Source organism: Vulpes vulpes, chromosome 2 (assembly GCF_048418805.1).
Source record: "Vulpes vulpes isolate BD-2025 chromosome 2, VulVul3, whole genome shotgun sequence".
NCBI classification, from domain to species: domain Eukaryota; kingdom Metazoa; phylum Chordata; class Mammalia; order Carnivora; family Canidae; genus Vulpes; species Vulpes vulpes.
Genome location: NC_132781.1, coordinates 49,455,177 through 49,474,754, shown reverse-complemented (window position 1 = coordinate 49,474,754; position 19,578 = coordinate 49,455,177). Strand labels below are relative to the sequence as shown.

The following is a 19,578-nucleotide window of genomic DNA, read 5'->3' as shown; positions in this document are numbered from 1 at the left end:
TCCATGACTCGATGACCCAAGGCCAGCACTAGGGGACACAGACGGGTCGTGGAAGCAGCCCAGGGGCACAGCTGTTCTGGGAAACAGCCTGACTGGCAGCACAGACCAGGCAGGGGCCCGGGGTATAAATGGCCAAGTGGCCATTGTTGGCAGTAGTGTCAACAAATAGAGGGTCACTGTGACAAGTGGGAGGGAAGCTCTGGTGTCTGATGGCCAGCCATGTGGCAGGAGCCCCCTCCCAGTAGGGGACGAAAGGGCGGCTGCCACAGGTTCTAGACACCTTCGTGAAGTGCCGTCAGTCACCCCCCCAGCAGCCCTGCCTCACCATGATCACACTGCTGGTGCCAATACTAACTCTGCTCAGTGGCCCCCAGGCCCTGTACAAGGGCCCCCAGAACTTCAACTTCAATGAGAATTTGGTAGCCAGCCACAGGTGTGGGTGGGAGGAGGTGGCAGCTGGGGGCAGCAGGAGGGGAACAGGGCAGGGCACCCGCCAGCCCCACTGCTCCCTCTCCTGCACCAGCACAACCACCTCCACTCAGCAGGTCAACGGCAACTGGTTCTCGACAGCACAGGCTTCCGATGACCTGGAGCTCCTATAGGAGGACTCGGACATGATGTTCTTCATCCACAAAATCTATGTAATCCTCCAGACCATAGAGTTCCACATCCACAGAAGGAACATCTGGGAAGAGGGTGCAGACGGGGCCATGGTGCAGGGGAACCCTGGGCCCCCTCCCTGGTCGGCCTCCACCTCCCAGACACCAGAGGGCACAGAGGACCTGGTGACACAGGGCAGGGCTGGGGCTTGCTGCCTGAGGACCGGACACATGTCTGACATCCAGCGTGGCCAAGCCCCACCCAGTCCCACTGAAGGGCTCCACGGGCAACAGCACCTCCTCCGGGGGCTGGGTCCCAAGGGATCTTGTCACCCTCTCCCAGGATAAAGGGCATGTGTGTCCCAATCATAGTAACGGCAAGTAAGACAGAAGGAAATTTCAGTATACACTGAGACGTGAGTACAAGCAGTCGGCATCATGCAGCCTGCAGGCAGGGAGCCCCTGGGAGTTGGGACAGCATGTGGCCTTGTAGGAGTGTTCCCAGCTGGCTTCAGCTCCCCTGGGGAACCCCCAGCAGTGCGTGTCTGCAGGGGGTGGGGAGCCCACACCCAGTCCTGCTGCTTCCTGGGGCCTGACCACTCATGAGCACCAAGGTGTCTAAGACTGTGAAGGGACAGCAGGCCTCCCACCCCACCCCCCAGGTCCACAGATGCCGGCCACAACATGATCTTCCTAAAGGACATGGGCCCCCATCGCTTCGCCATCTTCTGTGCTCACAGCAACTGGCATGGGAAGAAGAGGGTGGTGGTGAACACCCTCAGTAAGTGCCCCTGCCCCCCGCCGGCAGGAGACAGGAGGGACCTCGACTGCCGACTGCCACAGGGCCACGAGGGCCAGGAAGGTAATGAGGTGTTTGACCACAAGGGAGACCTGCCCACATGCCAGTAGCTCGGGTAAGCCCCCTGCTCTCTGCGCCTCCTGTAGCATCAAGGATGGCAAGGACAGTCTTAAGAAAACTCCTGCTTGAGCAAAGGGGTGGTACTCCCACCCAAGCAAAGGCCTGGCGGGCTAGCCAGCAGGTCAGCAGGTCCCATGCTGTAGAGGTGTCAGCTCCCCTGAGACCACCAGGGCCACCGTCTTGCACAAATAAGAAAAGCAAGTAACAGACGGGGTCTGTGCGCCACCTGTGATACCCCCCTGCTGGCCTCAGAGACCACAGAGCCCTGGGTAAGAAGTAGGCTCCCTCTGTGGAGTGGCAGGGTTAGGGCACAGTAGCTCCGGGAGATGTTTGCATCAAGGACCCAGGTTGGTGGCCTCACAGGAGCCCAGGGTCAAGGGCTGGTCAGAGTTTGCAGAGGTGAAGGTCAGAACCAGTGTGTCATTGTCAGGGGCCCAGCGTCCCTGAACCTCTGAGGACACTCCCCTGCCCCTTCCTGCTCCTGGGCCCCTGGCATCCTGAACTGTGTGTCACTCGAAGCCCTGCCTATGTCCCCAGCAGGATTATCCTCTGTTCTCAAACCTCCCTTCTTTCCCCTTAAAAGAACAATTGTCACCGGTTTTTGGATCCATTCTGAACCACCTTATCCTCAGACCCTTTCCACACCTGCAAAGATCCTGCTTCCAAACTAGGTCCTGTTCCCAAGTTTTGGGGACAGGGACGTGACTGCACCTTTCAGGGGACCCAATCCAGCCATGCATCAAGTGTTAGGGTGATCTGATTTAGTAGACAGCCCTGGGCTGGGCCCCCAGGCTTCAGGGCTGGTGGAGTGGCCTGTACTGGCCCACAAGGTCCCAACAGCTAGAAGCCATCGGCTGCACGCAGGCCAAAAGTTCTGGCTCTTAGAGTGTGGGGATGGCCTGGGGGCACAGGCTCGCTAACTGGGGGCAGAGTGATGCTCAGGGAGCAAGGGGTGGCCGGCCAGCCAGGCAGTCAGGCACCACAGCCGCCCCCAATGCGCAAGAACTCTTGGCCCAAAGCTACTTGCTTCTGCTTTGTGGGCAGTGGGTTCCCGGCCAGGATCACAGGGCTCGTGGCTTGGGTGCACCTTATGTTCCCCAGGTACCCCTCAAGCATTTGCCTTTACACAAGCCCAAGAACGAGACCCCCATAGGTGTTTCTCAGACACCGGCCGTCCCTCCCTCCAGATGTGGGGTGAACAAAGAAATCCTACCCGGAACAGCAACGGCCGGACCCCACCTGAGGGCCCCGTGTAGCTGTGGGGCCCCCGCCTCCTCTGCAGCCTGGCATGGGACCCTCTCAGGCACCCCTCCACTCTGATCACTGCAGCTCCTTCCCCCACAGCCTGCCTGCACCCTGAGAATCCAGGGCCATCTCCAAGCTCCCAGAACCCCCCTGCCCATTGTCCCAAATGACCTGCTGGAGGGACAGCCTGCATTGCTCTGCCTGTAGGCTGGACCCCTCCTGTGAGCTTTGATGTCATGCAGAGGTTTAAGAATTACTGCAAAAGCCACAGGATCAGCTCGGCCAACACCATCAGCCTGACCAGAACGGTTGGGCCCCTCACTCCAGCCCTGGGGCCAGAAGGGCACAGCTCACACCTCCACTCAACCACCAGCATCCCTCCTCACAGATCGCACCTGTGTAACCGAGAATAGGTAGGCCGCTGGGCCCCCTGCAGGGGGGCCCTTCGAGGCCAGGGTGGTAAGGAGCACACGGTGCTCCACAGGTGCTGAGCACCCCATCACGCCAGCCATGGGGGGCAGCGGTGTCTGACAGGGCAGAGAGATTCGAGCTGCTGGTTCTGCTGCGTGTGACCCAAGATAGGGGTGTCCACAGGGTCCCCTGAACACAGATGGGTGTCACCTGGAGAAGGGGTGTGACAGAGCAGATGGGGGGTCGGGTCCTGCTCACCGACACACCTCCCCAGTCCCTAGCCCAGGGGCAGGGCCCAGGGCAGTGCAGGATCTATCCCATGTGTCCCCACCCCTGAGCCCCTGCCCCTCTCCACTCACAGGAGCATCCAGGACACTCTGCTCCGACAATGGACCAAAGTTCAGTGGACCCAGGAGGCAGCTCAACCGCTCCCATCCCCCCAGAAGCCCCCGTCCCTGGAGGCCTCTCCTGGTGATTGCCCCCCCAGACTGAGTGTGCTCTGTGGGGGTGCTCTGGGTGCTGACCACATGGGGCCAGGGCATCAGAGAGATGGGGCTGAGCCAGCCCACTGTGGACATGGGTCCACACTGTGGGGGGGGGGGGGAGCTGCCAGGTATTCCCCAGGGTGCTGTCCCAAGTGATGACCACACACCACACAGGCAGGCAGCGAGGCCAGGCCCCAGGGCCACCTGGTCCCCACAGTCCAGGGCTCGCAAGCCAGTGGGTCCAGAAGCAGGTCTCACAGGTGCAGAGGCAGCATCAGAGCCAGTCTAGGCTGGTCCTTTGCTTCTGAGCTGGACCTGGCCTAGGAGCCCCTTCTGGCCACACACACTTGCATCCCTGCTGAGTGGTGGTGGCTGAGGCCATGGGGGCAGGGACAGTCATGGGGCTGGCAGGCCCAGCAGATGCCTGTCTGTGGCCCCCTCTGAGGCACACCTAAGCCCCCAGGCTCCCCTCCACCGGTACCCAGCTGCATGGAGGCTCCCCATCCCAGTGCACAAGACTGTCATCCCTCAGGACCACGACTGAGCGACCCACCAAGCCCACCCCTGTCCCAGACCAGGGGGCTCCCACCAGCAGCCAAAGGTCCCTCAAGGGCATCTCTCAGGCATCAGCCATACCGTGTAGCAGGCATCAGCCATGAATGCAGGGAAGGTGGCTGTGCTGTCCCCGTCAGAAGGGGGGGCCTCCCACCCCTGCAGTCAGGACCCTAGGACCCACCCCCCAGGCCACCCCCAGCACCCAGGGGCTTGCTCCTACCCCTCAGGTGCTCACCCCAGCTCCTCTGGCAGATGCCCCCCTCCCCACCTGTACCTCCCAAGAGCCCTCCCAGCTCATTTCTTCAAGCAACACCCAACAGTGGAGCTGCCCCTCCACCCCCCCCCCCCCACTCAGGGCGGCTGTTGGTCTCAGTGGCCCCAGGGTCTCAGGTCACCTGCAGTTCAGCAGCCCCACTCTGGCTTCCTCCTCTCCAGGGGCAACATGAGTTCCCTCTCCTGGCTCCCCAGACCCCCCAGCACTCCCACATCCCACCTCTGTCCCACCAGCCCTCATCCTGGGGCAGTGCCAACCCCTGGCCCACCCTATGACACTGGGTCACAGTCTGGGGTGCCCAGTCTCCTCGCTCCTCCTCGTGCCAACCAAGCTGCTTTCACCCGGGAGCCCTCAGCCCTGCCACCTGCTACCCTCCAGAGGGCATCCTGCCCCCACAACTCAAATGCCTCACAGGCGCCAGGGGAAGTAGGGGCAGGGAAGGTGAAGGAACCTGTCCTACTACCCTCTCAGCAAGGGAGCATGGGACCTCAAAACCGCTGCCCTGGCCATGAGCAGGCCAGGGGCCCCCTTCTGCCATGAGCACCCCACTGTGCCAGGTGATGGGCTGGGGGCAGCTGGGTCTGCTTTGTGTCCTTGCTGTCAGTCACTGAGACTGGTGTTGGAGCCACACTAAGGTTTCTGGCTCCCTCAGGTCTGTACTGCGGGGGCACACCGAGGCCTGGTCAGTCCAGCGAGGGTCACAGGACTTCCTCTCACTTGCCAGCCACCTGGGACGGAGCTGGAGGACACAGCTGTTCCACCAAGAGGTCAGACCTAGAGACAGAGGAAGGGCCTTGGGACAACGCCTCCTCCTCAGCAGCAGAGTGCCCAGCCTGGATACCCTGTGTCCCAGGACAGGGATCACATGGTCAGAGGACTAATGAAGCCACTGAGCAGCACTGAACACCTCAACCCAGACGTCAACTCCGGGTGACCCACGGTGGCCATGAGATCCAAGGAGCAAGAGGAGAAGTGGGGAGGCAGGAGCGGAGAGGAAGCCAGCAGGTGGGGGTGCAGGGCACCAGGAGAGCAACGAACAGCCAGCTCCCAGCCCAACAACCAGCTGTCAGCAAGGCCCAGCCAGGGGCACAGTCCCTCCAAGATGTCCCAGGCTGAGGGGCACATGGGCCTGATAGTATGGCCTGACGGTGTTGGGTCCTGCAGGCCGCGTCCACGTCCCTTCTGTGTCCTGTTTCCAGGCAAATAGGCCCTCTTGGTGGGGGCTGTGGGGACAGACGTGGGTCACCTCTAGAGCTGGAGAGGGTTGTGCTATAGACCCCATCCACCACCAAACCCCCAGAACAAGCCGGAAGTCATCATGGCTTTCTAAACCCAACCTGGAGCATGTGGGGTCACGATCACCACCACCAAGAGCTGAATTCGGGTTCACAGGAGCTGCTGAGGACAAGGGGGAGCCGGCTGTTCCCTGACTCCGCGGCTCCTTCCAGCACGAGCCAAGCCCCCAGCAGGACCTGCAGCAGCCCCTCTCCTACAGCCACCCATCTTGTGAGTCACTGCACCCACCCTCCCACGGCCTGCAGGGTGGGGGTGAATGCTGGCTCCAGACATCGCCCCTCCCACCGGGCTGGGATCACCCTTGACACTGCCTACAGGTGCCCCCCATCCCCTGCCTCCGCCAGCTCAAGGTGAGGCAGGCCAGTTGCCTGAGACAGGGCCTAATCCCTCCCTTTCCAAGGCAGGGCCTGGGGCTTCAGCTGGGACTCCTGATCTCCCCTCCCTGGGTGCTGACCTGAGGTCAGCGTGGGCGTTGGGGGCCAAAGGCAAGACTGTTCTAGGTCAGCCTAGCCAAAATCAGCTGCCGTTTCCACAGAACCATGCACCTGCTCCCGGGCGGGGCTCACAGTCCCACCGCGGGTCTCCCTCCTGGCTCAGTGAGCCTGAACCTCACAGCGGCAGTACCCAGGCGTTTGCTTCAGCCCTGACACAGCTGTACCCAGGGTGCTGGGCTGACAGTAGGGCGCCCGAGCATCTCACCCCACCAAAAGGAGGCACGGCCTACGCTTGAGAAGCACACACAGACACACATGTGCACACGCCAGTGCTGATGCCCGCAATGCACGCACACGAGAACCACAAGGGTCCTGAGGACTATGGTCCGGGGGTGATCGCTGCCCCCACGGGCACCTGGCCACCCCCAGGCTCCCTCCCCCTAGCCCCTGCCAGGCTCCATGAAGGGCTCACTGTGCCAGTGCTTCCAGCCCACGCCAGCTGCTCCTCACCTTTGTTTGCAATGACTCATAGAATGAATGGAACTTTCCGGCTGCAGGAATGTAAATGCATTCAGGTATGGGACAGGCGGCCTGGGCAGGAGACTCAGGACTCACAGTCAGGAGAACCTACTCTCCTGGAGGGCAGAAAGCCCTCTGGACCCTGAGGCACTCGCTGGCCTGGAGGGTCGCTAGAGGCCTGGAGCCCAGCATCTCTGGGAGGGAACGAGCAGGAGCAGAGTAGTGAGGCCCTGGCCAGCCTGGGGCTGAGCTGAGAGATGGTAGGATGCAGGGCAGGGTCAGCCCCGTTCAACCTCAGGGGCTTGGCATGCTCCTCCCAGTAACCCAGGCCTTCCCCAGATCCCAGTAGTCAGGAGCAGCTAGGACTGGGCTGTGCCCTCCAGGAGAAGACTCCAGATGCGGATGCCAGGTGACCTCTGCCACAGCCCCCCCCCCCTCGCCCCGAGTGACAAGTGCAGAGGACCCCATCTCAAAGGCAGAGGCCCGCCCTTCCCCGGCTGCAGCAGGACACCAGGGCCATCGGGGCAGACTCCTGGGCCTCGTGGGCTACACAGCTCAGACCAGCCTCAGGCACAGGAGAGGTGGGGTCCCCTGCCGGCCTCTCTGAGGAGCAGGCCAGGAACCCAAAACTCTCGGCCCCAGAGCCCTCCCCAGATTGAGGAGCTATTTAGGGACACCCAAGGCCAAAAACATCACAGAGACAAAGCCCCAGGCAAGTGCCTGCACTCTGAGCGGAAGCTGTGCCATCTGCCCAGTGAATTGCACTGATTACACAGAAGCTCCGGAAGTTCTGCTTTCTGCAGGAGCACCGGCCTGCCTTTAATCTCAGTCTCCACCACCGTTGCCCCGCCAGCCACGCAGGAGCAGGGCACAGCTGACACCCGAACCCAAAATAAGCCACCAGGGTATGTGACACACATGTGCAACACAGGCCCAGTCCCCCGCACCCCCGGCCTAGCAGGGAAAGAAGTCAGGGAAGATGCTGTCCACCTCCTCCCGCAGGGCCAGGCTGGGGCAGCCCACGTCTGAGCCCCACGGCTCCAGGGGGCTGCCCAGGAGCTCCTGGGAGCCGGGCTCGGGGTCTGTCAGGAAGCTGGGCTCTGCCCTGTCCAGCAGACTGCTCCTGGCTGTGTTCCGAGAAGGGACACCGGCGCCTCTGCCCTCCAGAGACCCTGGAAGCAGATGCAACATGTCAGCCTGGGTACCTGGGCCGGGCACGGCAGGGTCAAGGTGCAGGAGGCCCACCTCTGTCTGTCCTGTCCGACTTGGCTCCTGAGGGCCGGGACAGGCAGGCGAGCCCACACCTGTGGCCCTGCTGGAGACCCAGGAGGGCCCAACCGACCACAACAGAAAACCACTGCCCACAATTTTAAATCTCATTCCACTCATCACGGATCTGGTATCCTCAAGGGGATGTTTAAAGAAAACAACACAGACCCCCCCACCACTCCCCACTGCCCTGGAACAGCAGGAGACACATAAGCAGCTCCACGCACTAGGCTCACACGTGGCTCCTCGTGCACACAGGTCACCTTGCACCCCCACCCCAATGACAACCACCAGCAGAAGAAATCAGCTCAGACACAGACACCAGATCTCAGTGTCCCACAGCAAAGAAAAATGCTCACGTCTCCCCGCTCACCCAGCCACCAGTCAGGACTGGCGTTCAGCAAGAAGGACATTCCATCTTCCACATCACATCCCGCTGCAGGCCTGGATGGGAGCAGAGAACCTCACCCTTGGTGATCCCAGGCGACCCCACTCCTCAAACCACAGGAGGAAGGTACGGGCCCTCAAGGGTGGCTTCAGGTGCAGGATGAACAAACAGGGTGCCCCCCCCCCCAGACCCTGAGCCCTCCCGCCAAGGACAGACTGGCCCACCACGCTGCCTCTGTTGGTTTCCCTCCAACCTCTGCCACGCTCCCTTCCCACAGCCCAGCTGGTGCGTGCTCACAAAACACAAACTCGTTTACTACCAGCCGAAACACAGACCGCCTAGAACACGACAACGTTTTCAGAAACGCGTCAGAAAACCACACGGCAGCGTCTGGCTCGAACCGGCCTGGGCTGGCAGCTGCGGCCCAGGCACAGATGGTGAGGGAGGGGTGCAGACTTCCCGGGGGGTGGGGGTGCGGGGCTGCTGCACACGCCCACCAGGGCACCCACCTGGGGTCCAGCGTCATGATGGAATTGGCCCCCTCTGCCGAGGGCCCCCCAGCCTGGCACAGGCAGTTCTGAGCCTCTTCGCTCACCAGGAGGGAGGATGGCTGCCAGGAGTGGGCAGGCCAGGGTGGGGGCGGCCTCAGGACCTTGGAGGGACTTGGGCCTGGGGGCTGGGAAAGCAGGCTGCAGGGCTCTACGACAGAAGTGAGATGCAGGGGAGCCTTCCCCACGTGGGGAGCAGCCCTCCTCTGGAGAACCCCACACCCATGTGGTGCCTGGAGCAGGGATGAGAGAGCTCAGGGGCAGCACACAGGTGACCCGGACATGAACGCCCAGGGCCAGTCAGGCTTCTTGAAGCAGATACCCACCTGGCCTCAGTCAGCCCCTGGAGCTCTGATCCGGGACTCTACCCATCTGCCCTCGTCCCTACCCCAGCCTCCGCCCTCAGACCTAACTCCCTGCCACATGACCTCTGCACTCTCCTGCCCTGCCCGTGGCTGCCAAAGGTCCCTGGAGGCCCCAGCTCCGCCGCCAGCCCTGGGGACAGCAAGCCCCCGCTGCTCCTCCATGGGCACATTCAGGCAATCAGCAGGCACATCCTTGGTTCCTGTGGTGCTCAGACACTGCGGCAGAGGCAGTCACATGCATGAGGCCCGAATGCCAGCACCGCCAGTCGTGCCCACGGAGTGACAAATAGCTAGGATCTGGGGTCCAGCACAAGGGAGGCACAACCATCAGAGGTGCCCCGCGGACCTGGCTGGCACAGTACCAGAGAACAAAAGCCCTCCCTGTGCAGAGTCTGTGACTCACTCAATTACAGGACAAAAGAGCAGGAGGACGCCTGAGAAGGGCAGGGCAGGCGGGGGCTGCTCAGGACAGTGAGCACAACAGGGACAAGGAGGATGGAACGTGCTTCCTGCAGGACCCAGGGACCCCTAGAGGTCCAAGGTGAAGGAGAGCCGAAGAGTTGTCCTGGGGGAGCAGCAGCTTGGACCCTGCTCCCCAGCAGAGAATGGGACAAGGATGCCCCAAGAACAACCCACCACCTGCAGCAGAGAAGCCAGGGCAGCTCAGCCTGCACCCCTGCCCCCCGTAGCTCCCATTAACCTGTTTTCACCACAGCTGAGGGCAGCGCAGGGTCCCTGAGCTACACCCCAACACAGGTTTGTCACGATGAGAACACCAACAGTACGGGTTCCACCCCCATTCGGGAACACACTCCGCCACTCCCAGGGTCAGACCCAGGGCCGTCCTGCAGCGCCTGTCTGTCTCCCCTCTGGCAAGGACACTAACCTCACAGGCACTGGTACCCACTCTTGCTTACCAGGGAGGGCTGGTGGCCCATCCAGCACCTCGGCCACCCCCAATGGGGCTTCACCCACTCCTGCAGTGGCACAGTTTGGAGAAGCCTGTGGCCTAGGTGACACAAAGACAGATGGGGAGCCCTGAAGGGTCTGTGTCTGCAGTCAAGGGTGCCCAGCCACACAAGGAACACTAACATGGTCAGGCCACACGCTCCCAAGCCACAGTCTGGTGCCACTGCTGCAGCCGGACCCAACATAGCCAGTTGTGTGACGTCCTTCTGCCACTTGTGCCACGGCTCCTTGGAAGAAGCAAAAACCTAAAACCGAAAACAAGCGTAATGGGTAACGGGTCATGATGCTTAATCATCTGACACCTGAGAAGAGTAGGGTGGGCTGTGGTCTGTCACCCGCTGCCCTACTGGGGTGGCAGGGGCTCAGCTCAAGTGCAGATCCTGGGCTAGAGAAGCAGAGCACGGACAACAGGGCTGTAAGGGACTGACATAGAGACCAAACTTGTTTCCCGGGGCTCCTGCCTCACTTGGGGAGGCCACCTGCTGACAGGGGGACAACCACAAATGGAGGATTGCCAGCCAAGATCACAGTTCCCCTGACAGCACCGCAGGCAGAGGGGAGACCAGGACCTCAGGACTGCAGGGAAGTCAGGGCTGCCCCTCAGGGGGTGAGCTGCCCCCCAGCAGAGCAGGGACCGGCAGCCCAAACACCACTCACGGTGTGCTGCTCCTGGCCCGGCAGCAGGGTGCCCACGAGCCTCAGGAACTGCACGGACATCTCCAGGACCGAGGCCATGTCCTCCCGCCGGCCATCAAACCGGGGCAGCAGAGCCCGCAGGCGCTCACAGCTCACGGAGATGCGCTTCCTGCTTGCAAACAGCCGTGTCTGTCAGTCCACATGGCCTGGGCCAGGGGGAAGGACCCCAGCCGCCAGAACACCCCTCAGAGCCGCCCCCAGGGCCTCCTCAAGTAGAACAAACCTGCTAGTTAGCTCTCCAAACAATATGAGCCCTTCAGGGTCACCTGCCACAGGTTACCCTTAGGTTTGTGCAGCAGTGGCCAGCCCTGCCCTGGATGCCCCCACCCCACCCCACTAGAGACCCCAAAGGCACAACCTTCAGCTGGTCAGGAGGGCTACAGAGGTGGGCGTTCTGGCTCAGCCCAGGAGGAACTAATTGTCCCCTTGCCACAGGGCAACCTCGCCCCCTGCCCCAGCTGCCTACAGCCCCCTGTCCCAGCCTCCATCTGATAGCCTCGCCCCCCCCCCCCCCCCCCCGCCTCCCAGCAGCTCCCCTGCAAGCCAGAGATGCCCTCGGGCCTCCAGGGCCACCCACCTGCGCTCCCTCTCGCTGAGCACATTCCGCGGGAGGCCAGGGCCTGGCCGCTGGGGGGCCGCCTTGACCCGGCCGGAGCCCTGGCCTCGCTCCTCGCTGCAGCCCCGGGCGCTGGGCGGGGAAGGCCCGCTGCCAGCAGAGACAGAGCAACACGCTCTGTCAACTCGGGAAACAAGCTGGGCCCCCGGGGTCCCCATGGACGTCCTGAGGGGCCCCGGGGCGAGGGGCCCCGGGGCGGGGTGCTGGACCTGGTCCTGCTGGGCCCGACCTCCCCCAAAGGCCCTGCTGCAGGCGCCCTACCCCATAGGGAAATGCCGGCTGAGGACCTGCAGCTCGCTCTGTTAGGACTGGGGACCCACACACACACCCCAGGCAGAGGCCTTCCACCTGACCCGACACCCCAGGCCCTCACCTGCACCCCACAACGCCAGCCTCAGAGCCCCGGAACGCCATGAGCGCAGCTGCAGAAACGCAAGCACACCGCCCAGGACCTCCACGTGCCGCCCCACGTGCCGCCCCATGCGCCTGCGCTCGCATCTCTGCCGCTGGCTCCGCCCCGCACATGTGCCCCGCCCCGCCCAGCACGTGCTCCGCCCCGCCCCCACCGGCCCGGGGCCCCAGGTGCCTCCCTGGATAAGTTGCTGTGAAGCAGCCACGACCTCAGGCCCCGCCTGGGTGCTCCTCCCTCCTCTTTCCGGGGGTCCCCTTCTTGGGGGTCGCCGCTCCCCTAGGTGTGGCCTCCCTAGGCGCCGCCCCCTAGGGAGGAGGAACGAAATTAAAGGTCCTAAAGGTTAACTTTGGGAAGGGAACGAGCGGGAGAGGAGAGTGGCGGTTTTCTGGAACCCACAAGCAGCACACATAGGAGCCCAGGCTCCTCCCTGCGCGGGCACGCGGGCCAGGTGTCAGGCCACAGGTAGGACTCCCTTGGCAGAGCAGTTAGGTGTTCCCTGAGCTGTGGGAAAGGATTAGATGGGAGTTTCTGGAACATTGTTTGGCCAGGAACCCAGCGCGGGGGGTCCCAGAGGAGAGCGGGAAGGTGGGCCGAGACCTTCCTGACCCAGGTCTGCGGAGGACGCCCACCTGCCCCTGGGGCCAGCATCTGCAGCGCACCTGCACCTGGCCCCGGAAGCATGTCCTCTCCCCCGCGCTCCACCCAGGAGCCAGGGGCATGCCCACAGCTCCCCCTGCGCCTCTGCACACCGGCTTCCCTGCCCGCCGTGCCCGCCGCCTGCCCTGGGCCCCCCATCCTCGCCACCCTCTCAGCTCGCTCCCCAGGGCCGCGCGGGTCTCGGGCCGTTATAGGTGCCGGTGCCCTCCTGGGGCTGACCTCCAGGGACGGGTGGGCGGCGTCTGCTCCGAGGACTGAGGCCCCCCAGCAGGGGCGAGGGGCCCTGCGCGCGCGCCACCGGGGACCCGCCCCGTCCTCCGCCCGGCCCTACGCCGCCGCCGTTCGCCGCGCGGCAGGCAGGGGGCGCGCCCTGCCCGGCGCCCGAGCCCCGACCCTGGAACAGCCGTTTTTTTCCTGTTTGGGGAGAGAAAAGTGCAGTGTTTCGGGGGAAAGCAGCAAAGCGCAGAAGCTTCTCCCTCGGATCCAGATTCGAGCCGCCCCCGCCGCGCATGCCGCTCCCCGACGGGGCGCGCAGCCCGGGAGACTCATCCAGGGGGTCGCGGCCTGGGGCGCGCGGCAGGGGCCACACCAACCGGACCTTCGAGTTCGACGACGGCCGATGCGGCCCCAGGTACAGCCGGTGCGCCCCTCCCCAGGCGGAGGGACCCCAGGACCCTCGCACCCCAGAACCCCCTTCACCTTGGGGGCCCCCGCAGCCCAGGTCCACCTCCACGCCCGCCGCCACCTACCGCGGGGACATAGGACCCGGCGCCAGGAGGGAGAGGCGGGGAGTGGGGAGGTGAGGGGAGGGGGTAGGGAGGGCGGGGCTGGCGTCTGTACCACGCGGGCGCTCACAGGTGCCTCAGCATCTCCCAGGCGCCAGGAGGTGCTGCCCTGGGGGGCTGGGGCTGCTCGGGCCTCCACCGAACCAAACCGGGGGTGGGGGAGTGGCACGATACTCCACACGGAAGCAGGTGTTCAAGGGCCGCACTTCCCAGGACTGACCCAGATGGGCTGTGGGAGGCAGGTGTGCAATTACGCAAAGGGCAGGAGTCCTGGCTTTTTAATCGGGAGTATTGTCTTATCCTTTTTCTGGGAGGGGGAGGGGTGGTCCCCGTTTGCCCAAGAGGGTGAGAAGAGGACCAGCTGATATGGCTTCTAGGTGGCTTGGGAGCCAGCCACGGTTGGCCACTTTTCACCCAGGCTACCTGTCCCAGGATGCCGTTTTCCTGTCCAGCCAGGTGACTGGCCCAGAGGGCACATCGCTTTGGCAAGGCCTGGGGAAGGCAGAGTCCTAGCTGACTTGATGGGCTGCTGTCCCAACCAAAGGAAGGTTATGCTGGGTGGTAGGTCAGGCTGAATGGGGAGGTTCCGGAAAAGGTCATGCTGGGTGGCAGGCTAGGTTGGATGGGAAGCCCCTGGGGGAAGGTCATGCTGGATGGTAGGTTGGGCTGGACGGGGAGGGCCCAGAGAAGGTGAGGCTGGGTGAAGATCCACCTCCGGGAAAAGGGAGGCTGGGTGAGGGCCCCCCTAGGGAAGGTCAGGCTGGGTAAGGGCCATCCCTGCACCGCCCAAGGAAGGTGGGGCTGGGCTGGAGTGGGAGCTGCTGCGACAAGGCTGCTGGGTTAGGGAGATAGGCTGCAGCTGGGAGAAGGAAGAGCTTTCTGGGGGGAATGAGGGCCTGGGTTGGGGAGCTTCTGTGGGGCAGCTTCCTGTACCAGGCTTCACAGCAGGGGCAGCTCTGGAGTCCAGGGGCCTGGCTTTGCTCCATCTCTGGACCTTGGGTGGGATTCTGTTTTGAAAGGTGCTGCATGGTATCAGTAACAGTGCTGTGGTTCTAGGCAGAGGTGGGGGTGGTGGGATAGCCCTGCCTGCTGCTGGCGGCCAGCCCCCAGGCTGTAAGATTAAGCACAGAGGGTCCTGGGGAGGGCTTCTGGCTCTCTAGGCTACAGGAATCTCTATCTTGGTGTCTGGACCCTAGGTCTATCCCTGGGATGTGGGATCCCAGGCCCCAGCCACCCTGTAAGATCACTGGATATAGTCCTTATTTTCTTCTTTCCCCAGCAAGTGACAGCTGTTATGGAAGGTACAGGGGCCTGGGGAGGCCCTGTCCTGCCCCAGAGCTAACCAGTGCTAGCCTTCTGGTCCAAGCCCTCTGGCCTTTCCCAAAACTGCCCATTCCCCGCAGCCCTGCCCCTCCCCACAGAGGGCTGGTGTGGCACCCTATGCACCCTGATGGCAGAGGGTGCAAAGATCCGGGGCTGGCATCCTGCCAGGGTATGTGCCTGGCCGGAGGTCTTGGCCAGCCCTCCAAGGCCCATATTAGGGAGCAGTGCCTGCAAGGCAGCAGGAAGTGGCCCAGGCCCTGTGGGAAAGGTTCTCAGGGCTTGAGGTACAGCATAGCTCTGGCCAGCAAGAGGGCAGTTTCCTGTCCTGGGGAACTGTGGGGGAGCTCCAGGGTCTGCCTTTGGCCGGGAGAGTTTGCAGCAGCTCAGGAAGACAGAGGTGAGTGAGAGGGGGACAGAGGCGGGGAGTACCCCCTTGGAGCTGTGTTTCTGTCTGGGGGCTGGTCTGTGGGTGTGACCTGTGTCTGCCCGTCCAGCTACGCCACGGTTTCCGGGCATGCAGTTCTGTCCACCAGCTAGCTTGTCCACACATCTACATCTGAGTAACACGTGGAGTCACCCAGGAAGGTCGTGGGGTGGCTGAGGTTGGGCTTTGTCATTGTGACTTCCTTTTCCCATGAAAGGCTAGTGACTGGGCATGAGTTCTTTCCCCGAGCTTTCTCGCTAGGCTTCCAGGGAAGGCAGGGGTTTGCAGGCCGCTCCCTGAGGGCTGCCTGCCTTCAGAGTGCCAGTGCTTCTGTTCTCTCTGATGAGCCCCAGGTTTTGAGCCCTGGGACAGTCTGCCTGAGAGTGTCCGGAGCCCTGTGGACGCAGGGGGCTGCTGGGCGGGTAGTGGCCAGACCTGAGTGTGTATGTGGCTCTGTGCTCACATGTCCCAGGAGGAGAGCTGGACGGGACAGGGTCAGGGCTTCTGATGTGTGTGTGTGTGGGGGGGGGGGGGGCTGTGTGTGGATGAGGCCACCCACATGCTCACCTAAAATCTTGTTCCGCTGTGGACACAACATGAGGCTCATACTAGGTGCTGGTGGGTTTAGAATGTTTCCGGGGGCTGGAGGCAGGGCCGGGCTGGCTCCCTAGACTAGAGTCCCTGGAGAGGCCTTCTGCAGAAGTTGGCTCTGTCATCTGGAGCTGCCACAGGGGTACATGTTCAAGAATCCTTCATGTACTCACTCTGGCCCATTCTGCGTGGGGCAGTGGGGTCTGGAGGCCTGTGGACATGACAGCCACCCTAGATGCCAGCTCTTGCTGGCCAGTGGCATTGCCCAACATGCTGACAGTGACTGGGCCAGAGGCTCCTTGCTGAGGACCTCAGCTGTTTCTGGTTCCCTGAGGGGAAGGGCAGCCACTGTGTCTTCGCTGATGGAGGGCGGAGGAGAGAGAGAGATCCAGAAGCCCCAAGGGACCCAGTTCCAGGCTGCTGGGCAGCCGCATGTGCCATGGCCAGGACCCTACCAATGTGTGAGGTGGCTGAGACACAGTGCTAGCATCCTAGCATGTCACTTTTGTCCACTTTGTCCCTGCCAAGTAGCCGAGCTGCTGGAGCTGTCACATCAGGACAGAGCACGATCTCCTGTTTCTCCCTAGGGCTCAGGACAAGAGGTGGGGTAGGAGAGCAGATCAGGTTCAGCATCCACATGGAGTGTGTGTAATTACCACCCTGGGTGGTGCCAGGAGGCTGGCCACAGTGGGGAGAACACAGGCAACTGTGGTTTCAGGTCCAGTGGCTGAGGACCTAGAGGACCTGGTGGCCTGAAGAGGTCCTCCTTTACCCTGTGGGTCATGGGGACAGCAAGGCTCAGGGAAGCTGAACACCACCCAGCCAGGTGACTGCCCCTTTGGAGACCCTGGCTGCGGTCTGGGGCATTGTGCTGGTGTTGACAGTGACATCTGTGGGCTCACAGTGGCCTAGGGCCCTGGAGAGGTGGACAGCCCAGCGTGGAGTCCTTGGGGGTGCCCTCAGGGCGTTGGTGAGATATGACCCTGGAGGTATTGGCCAGTGTCAGAGGACAGGGAGGCCGGCCACAAAGTTGGGCTCTCTTGGATGCTGAGAGCATGTGGCTCTAAGAGCCAAGGCGCTGCCAGGAATAAGGTGTCACGCGTGGGCAGAGTAACAGCCCTACCTGGGCTTCCGTTCCAGATAGGGCCCCGGGGTACCCCTGCTGGCCATGCCAGTTCTCAGAGGCACTCAGTGTGGCCAGCACGGGGACCTGTGGTGGTCCTGAGGGCTGGGCAGGGGCAAGGCAGAGACAGATGGGCAGCCCTTCCCCAGGTGGAGCCCCTCACTGGGCACCTCCAAGCAGCCACTGTGCATCCAGCTGGAGGGGCAGGTGCTTGGGCATCTTGGCCAGAGAATGGGATGCAGCTCATGAGCAGGATCAGCTATGGGTTGTAGGCCTAGTAATCTGGACATGGACCTATCGCCTGACCCTGAGTGCCCCAGACACGCTGTGTCCTTCTTGTGGGGGGTGGGGGGAGTTGTGCAATGGGGAGGGTCTCCTTAAAAGGCAGGCCCAAGTGCAGATGGGCAGGCAGGCAGGAACTGCAAATCCCCGTGGTTTCTGCATCCTCACAGGTGGATCTGGGCTCAGGGAAGGCCAGTGGTGGGGATAGGTCCCTGGGCCGGAGGCCCTGTGTCCACACCACTCCCGGGTCCTGCCTGCCCGCCCTCTGGGTTTGCTTGGTGCACAGAGAAAGCTGCCATGAAGTGTCCGTTCCCAGCTGCCTTCTGAGCTTTCACTTTGGAGCTTGACGTTTCTGGGAGATGGTGGGGAGCCGCCATCCATAGCATTGAGTCAGAGCCCCTTGCCCTGAGAAGAGGGTGGACGTTCCCCAGAGATGCCTGCCCGCCTGCTGCTGAGTAGCTTGAATGGCTCAGGCTTTTTAATTACTGTGCAAAGGAAGCACTTAGCTTTTCTGTTGTGGTCAGCAGTGCGATTCAGCTTTCCGCTTCCCCGGGCACCAAGCCCAGCTCTCCATGGCCCCCCACCCCGACCATGCTGCTGTGTCTTCACGACTCTCCTGGCTGTGGAGTTGGGCTGCTTGAGGATGTGCTCACACCCATACCCATGTTCACAGGCATACTCATGCACGCATATGCATCCACGGGTGCACAGATTCCCCATTCCCTGTGCCTCTGACAAATGTGGCTCTGCAGGCTGCTTAGGAATTCTGAATTGCATGTGAACCACAGAGGAGCATGTCATAGGAGAGGGACCAGTTCCCTTACAGGAGATGCCCCTCCATCCCTGCAGGCCCTGGGACAGTTTGAGCACTGTAAGCAGTGCAGACCCCTGCAAGGAGCCCTGGGGGAAGAAAGAATGTTCTCCTAGGACACCACACACCTGGCGTGAGGAGCAGCTTCTCCCCAGAGGCCTGCTGGGAAGTGAGCCCAGGACTGGGGGTGGAGACTGGGGCTCCAGCCTGGGGAAGCTGGGGGTAGGGGTGGTCCTGACCTCCAGTGATGGGTCTCACGTGACCTGGGCTCCTGTGAGGCACTGTGGGCAAAGCATGGCCTCTCATCCCTGCTGCCACTCCTAACCCGAGGTCGCCGTGCAGTGGGGACAGTCCATGCATGGCAGGCAAGGGTGCCCAGACAGAACTTCCTCTTGTGGAGGTTCTTTCTGGAGAGGAGTGAGTGCTGCCTTTAACATAGGGGCCCCTGAAGGGACGCTTCTGTGTTGATAGATCTGTGTCCATGTGCGTCACACAGATGTGCGTGTTCTCAGCACAGTGGTGTCCTGAGTTAGCGTGCGTTCAGACTGTTCACAGCCACGTCCTGAGGCAGCGGTGGAAATATGGGGTGGGGCAGCCCCACTGTTGCATCATAGCCCACGCAGATCCGGTGGCACTTCCCGTATCCACGCGGCAGACATGGGCCCGAGAGCTGGGTGCACACCCTCTCTCCCTGCTGTGGGCATTCTCAGACCGCACGTGGCCGCCAGCACATGACAGCACCCGACTGTCTCCCCAGCAACCAGTGAGGTGGAAAGCTTTCCCACGTATACTTGGCCGATTTTTGTGTGTTCTTTGACCTGCCACTTGCCCTTCCTCAGAGTTGATCTGTGCTTGTGTGTCTTTCCCCCGTGACCTGCAGGTGTTCCCGCGGGTGGCCTGGTGGTGATGGCTGTGCCAGCAGTTGTCCCTGGGGATCATAGTTCTGTCCTCTGTTCTGTTCCTTGATGTGCTCTGGTCTTCAAGTATTAGATGCTTTCTCAACACCAGACAGCTCTCCCTGCACCCTGTTCCAGTCCTCTCCTCTGTATGGGGCCATGGGGTGGGGTCTTGTGTTGGCTGCAGCATGGCCTGAGTACCCAGTTTCCAGCACCAGCCCCCCAGGCCAGGTGCATGTCTCCATGTCCCATCAGTGTGGTAGGGGACCGCCATGGCCACCTCCGCTCCCCACTACGTGTCCTTTTTCACACCAGACCCTAGGCCTCCCACAGCTGTGGCTCTTAGTCCTGACAGCTGCAAGGCCCATCTTGGCTCTTGTTGCACGTTTATTTTTCGGTCTGAATTTCAGAAACAATGAGTCACATCTTGAGAAATTGACCTTGTGCATCAATGGGAGCTGATCACCCTGTGGAGAATGAGCACCTCGTCCTGATAGTGACAGCTTCCAGCTTCGGGTGTCCCTTTCGTCCTGTCTGGTGTCCCCAACGGTCTGTCGGCTCTGGAGCCTTGGGTTTACGTGGCCGCTGAGAGCAGGGTCTTCCCGAGACACTTGCCACCTTGTTGCACTTCCTCCTGGCTTGTGGGATGTGCTCAGGTGGGGCCCGGTTATTAGAGGCTCTTATTT

The 19,578-nt window shown here is 62.3% G+C and overlaps 2 protein-coding genes across 8 annotated transcripts in view; one reads left to right on the top strand and one right to left on the bottom strand.

Moving 5' to 3' along the window:
• Nucleotides 1-7,525: 7,525 nt before the first annotated feature.
• Nucleotides 7,526-12,196, bottom strand: SOHLH1 (spermatogenesis and oogenesis specific basic helix-loop-helix 1). 4 transcript variants are annotated; one of them, XM_025981988.2, is made up of 8 exons: nt 11,962-12,190; nt 11,550-11,678; nt 10,934-11,081; nt 10,400-10,521; nt 10,225-10,316; nt 8,904-9,093; nt 8,380-8,450; nt 7,526-7,909 (listed from the first exon to the last, which is right to left on the bottom strand). In XM_025981988.2, the coding sequence occupies exons 1-8, from the start codon at nt 12,111-12,113 to the stop codon at nt 7,692-7,694; spliced, it is 1,122 nt and encodes a 373-aa protein (XP_025837773.2). In that variant the 5' UTR covers nt 12,114-12,190; the 3' UTR covers nt 7,526-7,691. The 4 variants fall into 4 exon arrangements, with proteins under 4 accessions (XP_025837773.2, XP_025837778.2, XP_072604265.1 ...); XM_072748163.1 differs by having other exon boundaries at nt 7,672-7,909; nt 8,366-8,450; nt 11,962-12,193; XM_025981993.2 differs by lacking the exon at nt 11,550-11,678.
• Nucleotides 12,197-13,077: 881 nt separating this feature from the next.
• KCNT1 (potassium sodium-activated channel subfamily T member 1) overlaps nt 13,078-19,578 on the top strand; it is a 60,670-nt gene continuing 54,169 nt past the window's right edge. The window contains exon 1 of one of the 4 annotated variants that reach the window (XM_072748160.1): nt 13,078-13,288. Coding sequence is in view for 3 of the 4 variants with exons in the window: in XM_025981977.2 (XP_025837762.2) it covers nt 13,167-13,288 (122 nt within the window). In the remaining variant the exon portion in view is untranslated. The remainder of the gene's footprint in view (nt 13,289-19,578) is intronic. The other 3 variants (XM_025981977.2, XM_025981986.2, XM_025981979.2) reach the window with 3 other exon arrangements.

Excerpts from the sequence above, each read along its gene's own strand:
- SOHLH1 (XM_025981988.2), bottom strand. The coding sequence starts at position 12,113 with ATGTGCGGGGCGGAGCCAGCGGCAGAGATGCGAGCGCAGGCGCATGGG. Across the intron at positions 11,082-11,549 it reads CTCAGCGAGAGGGAGCGCAG|GAAGCGCATCTCCGTGAGCT; the intron begins GTGGGTGGCCCT and ends GTTTGCAAGCAG. Across the intron at positions 10,317-10,399 it reads GGAGCGTGTGGCCTGACCAT|GCCACAGGCTTCTCCAAACT; the intron begins GTTAGTGTTCCT and ends TGTGTCACCTAG.